The sequence below is a fragment of the Austrofundulus limnaeus genome, unplaced genomic scaffold (genome assembly GCF_001266775.1).
Source record: "Austrofundulus limnaeus strain Quisiro unplaced genomic scaffold, Austrofundulus_limnaeus-1.0 Scaffold308, whole genome shotgun sequence".
NCBI classification, from domain to species: Eukaryota; Metazoa; Chordata; class Actinopteri; order Cyprinodontiformes; family Rivulidae; genus Austrofundulus; species Austrofundulus limnaeus.
In genome coordinates this window covers 159,023-164,477 of record NW_013952710.1, presented here as the reverse complement: position 1 = coordinate 164,477, position 5,455 = coordinate 159,023, and the positions used below count along the sequence as shown (strand labels likewise).

Here is a 5,455-nt window from a genome sequence, read left to right as displayed (position 1 = left end):
CTTCTTGCCTTTTTAAAAAAATGTAAGAAGTAGAAGTAAAAAGTAGACTGAAAAATAATTACTCAAGTAAAGTGCAGATACCCAAAAGTTCTACTTAAATACAGTAACAAAGTATTTGTACTTAGTTACTTTACAACTCTGGTTGTGTTATAATGCTGTATACTGAACCTTGGTTTGTGCCTCCAGTCAGTTTTGTGGTTTCAAGTTTATTTTAACTGAGTCAGATTATTCATTCTCAGGTTTACACACTTCAAAACAACTTGATTCTTTGTATGTATTGTTTATGATTTAGCCTCGTTACTGCTTATTAGTATACTGTATTTTAAAGAAGGGAACTTTCTTTCTTTCTTTCTTTTTTATTTATTTTTCGAAACTCGTGGTAGGATTTCTTTCGTATTATGGAAACTAAATGCACTAAAATACTTAACCACATGGGAGCCTTCTAGTGTTGGACCCTCTCCATCATCGTGTACAAACTTGTATTTTTAGGTTGAACTAAGAACAAATTCAAACTAAGAATGTGACCTTCTCGTGTGGTATATTTTAAACTTTATTTATTATCTAACCACCTGTAACTGACATGTATTTTTTGCAGGTAGCTGAGTGACACTTTGCCAAGGAACTTCAACAGATTTGAATCTTAACTTTGAACCGGACTAGACGTTTGATGAGTCCAGCTGAATTCGCACACAGGCAGACCTATTCAGGTATTTTACAACAATCTGAGCTACTGGGAATCATCATAATCTTATCAACCACCCACTCTTACTCCACCTTACTTCTCCCTACTGAATAGTTTGGGAGCTGCACTGCTGTTTTCTGCTCTTTGTAAATTTAGAGTTAAGTGCAAACCCTGGTGAGGAGCGCCACCACTCTTCAGTTGGGCTTCAGAGCTCATGATTTTAACACAAGCTCAATGGCCACAGGATTATTTTATTTTCTCATTACAACAGTGATTCTTGGCACCTTTTCCCATTTTCTTTAAACTCTGTGGTGTGGTTGCTAATGGGTGTCCTTGGGCAGCTTAGTTTTTTAGTAACTGATCATGACAGAAATTACAAATGTTATTTATTAGATACATATACATTTTTTTTGCTTTTGCTTTTAAAATAAATTAATAAAGTTGAATATTGTGGCAACATTAAAATCAACAAGTGAAATAATGAAAAAACAAACTGAAATGAGAGGGGAAGCTGAAGAAAAAGAGGCTTTGGACCTTCCTGAAAACAGTAAGCTCACACAAGTCGCAGAAGACAGTGAAGATGACGAAGAGGAGAAAAGAGTCCGGACACCCCGCTATCGCTGGGTTATGCATGCAGCAGTGATGTTTGGACGTGAGTTTTGCTACGCCATGGAAACCGCCCTGGTGACACCGGTGCTGCTGCAGATAGGTAAGCAGTGAAGTATRTTATTTGGGACATGAGTAGAACCTGTTTTACTTCATCTTGAGCATGAAAGCATCGGTGTGTGTGACAGTTCTAAGCACACAGAATGGTCTGAGTTATACATGGTCATGCCTTGATCCACAAATGTAACAGGTTATGGTTTGCATGAATGCACAAGCTGCTCTTTGTTTTTCTTTTAGTGATGTTACTGTAGTCCAGTCTCTGTCTAGTGTCAGGAAACGGCAGGACCCACAATGACAGTTTGCTCCAGGCTTTTGAGTATGGCGTTGACAATATTGGCAATAATTAATCACGATTAAATGTGGCATTTAGCTGGTAACAATTCATTTGACGATCAATAGATGACAATTGCACTTGCATGTTTGTGACTCTAAATTAGTTATCCTGTGTTCTAAAATTATACAAATCATCAGGAGGAAAAAAAATTGTATAGGTCCTCTGGACAGGTTCTTCTCTAATGAAACGTTTCGTCTCTCTTCCAAGAGACTTCTTCAGTCTGAAAGTTTCAGGCAAAATTCAGGCTTTTGAGTCCTGCCTTCAGGTGACTAATACTCACATCACATGGCTATCGTTCACACCTAATTAATACCTATTGTTAACAGGGGGTGGAGTGATACTGCCAGTGGCAGCGCTGTAGGAGGGGGACAACTGAAAACGGAGGCCCCCACCTCTGTTTAATGATGGACGGTCTTTCTTCACAAAAATGGCTTCTTTTACTCCTCTCAAACCCAAACGTTCCTCTCTATCAAGAATGAGAACATCCTCATCTCTGAAAGAGTGACCGCTGGCCTGTAAATGAGTGAAAACTGCAGAGTTCTGGCCATTAGAATTAGCTCGTCTGTGTTGGGACATTCTTTTGAACAGTGGTTGCTTTGTTTCCCCGATGTATAACTGGTCGCAGTCCTCCTGGCACTTAACAGCATATACAACATTGCTCTGTTTGTGCCGGGGCACCGGATCTTTGGGGTGAACCAGCCTTTGCCGTAATGTGTTTTGGGGTTTGAAAGCTACTGGGACATCATGTTTAGAAAATAAACGTCTCGGTTTCTCCGAAACACCCGCAACATTCGGAATAACCACTGGTTTGGCTCTGGGTTTGGGGTCTTCAGTTTGGGGTCTTCAAAGCAACCACTGTTCAAAAGAATGTCCCAACACAGACGAGCTAATTCTAATGGCCAGAACTCTGCAGTTTTCACTCATTTACAGGCCAGCGGTCACTCTTTCAGAGATGAGGATGTTCTCATTCTTGATAGGGAGGAACGTTGGTTTGAGAGAGGAGTAAAAGAAGCCATTTTTGTGAAGAAAGACCGTCCATCATTAAACAGAGGTGGGGGCCTCCGTTTTCAGTTGTCCCCCTCCTACAGCGCTGCCATTGGCAGTATCACTCCACCCCCTGTTAACAATAGGTTTTAATTAGGTGTGAACGATAGCCATGTGATGTGAGTATCAGTCACCTGGAGGCAGGACTCAAAAGCCTGAATTTTGCCTGAAACTCTCAGACTGAAGAAGTCTCTTGGAGGAGAGACGAAACGTTTCATTAAAGAAGAACCCGTCCAGAAGACCTATACAATTTTTTTCCTTTTGATTTTTTACCTGGATTACTGAGATGCATCAGGACATACACAAATCATCAGTCAAACCAACTTTTTAATTTTAACAGTTACGGCCCACCCTGCACTTTTGCTTTCTAGTGCTTACATTGCCGCTCGTATGGGACCGACAGCATCATGGAATCTCGGTTGACTAGATTAGTTTCCACCATTTACTGGAGGAGAATTTGCTGTTAGTGTTAGCTGCTCCATGCTGCCTTCTGCCATTGGACATGTGCACTTGATTAGGGCTGCCACAAACGATTATTTGTRTAGTCGACTAATCACCGATAAATTTTTTCTATTAGTCGAGTAATCGGACCATACGTTTAATTGAATATAAAACATCAAGCTTATCGCACCAGAATGCAGCTGCTGTTATATAACCATCGTTAGATTTTAGCTATATGCTAACTAAAAATAATTGCTGTGGAAGGCAAGTTCTGCTCTGCAGATGTTGCTCAGGTTTCTCTTTCATGTTCTTAAAATGATCCCACATTTCTGAGCTCTGTTGCCAGGTAGCCATGATACCAGAGCCTGTCTGTATAATGTCTTGTGATGTACAGCCTACCCCAGTTACCACTACTGTGCATGTGTGTCAAGGACAGAAAGGCAGATGTGGCAGTGGAAGGTGTCAAAGCAGTTTGGAGAGAAAAACAAAGTAAAGAAGAAAAAAAAAACCAGACAAATCGACTATTAAATTAGTCATCGACTGTTTTAATAGTCGATTAGTTGTCGACTAATGGTGGCAGCCCTACACTCGATAGTGAAAGTGTGCCACACACAATGTCATCATCACACAACACTAATTGCAGTAATTGCAAAGTGGTAAATATGAATTTTTGACAAACACGGTAAGATTTTTCCCAACCCTACTCACTTCCTGCTTAAAATAATCATTTGGTTTGTGATGGTCATTAGGGTTGGGCAATATTGGCCAAAAAAAAAATCACGATTAACTGTYGTATTTAGCCGATAACGATTAATATGACAATTAATCCCCTGAGGTCTCTGGATGCCCTCATATCCTAGTCACGTGGAAATATTAATAAAAAATAAACTTATTTTAGCAAATATACAAGGTTATATTAGAACCTGGTTGAGTAATTTATTCAGAAAAGGTTTAGGCTCGTACTGTCAATTTTTTWAATTTTTTTTCAGTACGTATTTCCTGTGAGTTTTTAATAAGAACTTATTTTATTGATAAGTATGAAAAGTAGTTTTATTTTTAGCATTTTTAATTTAAATTAATATCAGTCCACTTTTTAAAAGAACYATAGTTTCACATCTGTAAAAAAATTAATTAAGGTTTCATGTTTTAACAATAATTGACTGCTTGTCTCATTTTGGCTGTAATCTCAGTTAATCTCTCATTTAATAATAATTTAACCTCATATGTATTCTAGGGCTTCCAGAGCAATATTACAGTTTAACTTGGTTTCTCAGTCCCATCCTGGGTCTCATCTTCACACCACTGATTGGCTCGGCCAGTGACCGCTGTACTCTGCGATGGGGCAGGAGACGACCATTCATTCTGGCTCTGTGCATTGGTGTGCTCTTCGGACTGGCGCTGTTTTTAAATGGATCCTTGATAGGTAAGTAGGAGGATTCATATGAGCTCACTACCCCCGCAGCATGCAAGCTACGAAGTTTGATTCAGCCTGTGTATACCTGTGGTTTTCTTTTAGGGCTTTCCATCGGCGACAGCCCAAACAGCCAGCCAGTTGGCATCGTTCTCACTGTTTTGGGTGTGATAGTGCTGGACTTCAGCGCTGACGCCTCCGAGGGGCCAATCATATCTTACCTTCTTGATGTTGCTGATACAGAAGAGCAGGACATGGCCCTGAATATCCATGGCCTTTCTGCTGGTAAGACATATAGTATTTATAGTATATTTACGCATGCCCACAAAGCTACGCAGTAGTGTTATAGTCAAGATCAGGGATTCTTAACCTTTTTGACCTCGGGGCCCAATTTGTTGAACATATAGTGGCATGAGGCCCTTTCAGATATTACCAATGTACGGATCAAAATGATAATTATTCTAAATCTTGGTTTAATTTGTATTGTATTTACATTCTAACTAAATTAAATACACTTAAAGTTTAAAAGTAAAACTCCTGTCAAATAATCACAATACATGATTATGACATTGGAACCTGCCCATGACAATTATTTGGTATTTGATATGGTATGGTATTTGAACAAATACAATGGTCAGTCAACAGACCACTCAGGCTTATCAACACAAAAATAACTTTCTTTTTAACATAAACAATAACAAAAATAGACAATTCAATACATAAAATTGTGGTCATAAAATGAATACATTCAAAATGTTTAATGTAAATGTTTCAAATAAAATAAATTTGATGAAGTGCAAAGGAAAATATAGCCTTTTTAAACTTTTGTATGGTAGAACCAGAAGCTGCTCTTCATAATATTGACAAACAATAACAG

General features: G+C 38.8%; 1 protein-coding gene across 1 annotated transcript in view; it reads left to right on the top strand.

The window, feature by feature from the left end:
* Positions 1-595: 595 nt before the first annotated feature.
* Positions 596-5,455, top strand: part of LOC106527088 (solute carrier family 45 member 4) — a gene marked incomplete at its 5' end in the record, with an annotated part of 12,891 nt that continues 8,031 nt past the window's right edge. Inside the window, 3 exon segments of the mRNA XM_014021853.1 lie at positions 596-1,391; positions 4,402-4,590; positions 4,684-4,863. Coding sequence (XP_013877307.1) covers positions 1,163-1,391; positions 4,402-4,590; positions 4,684-4,863 — 598 coding nt within the window.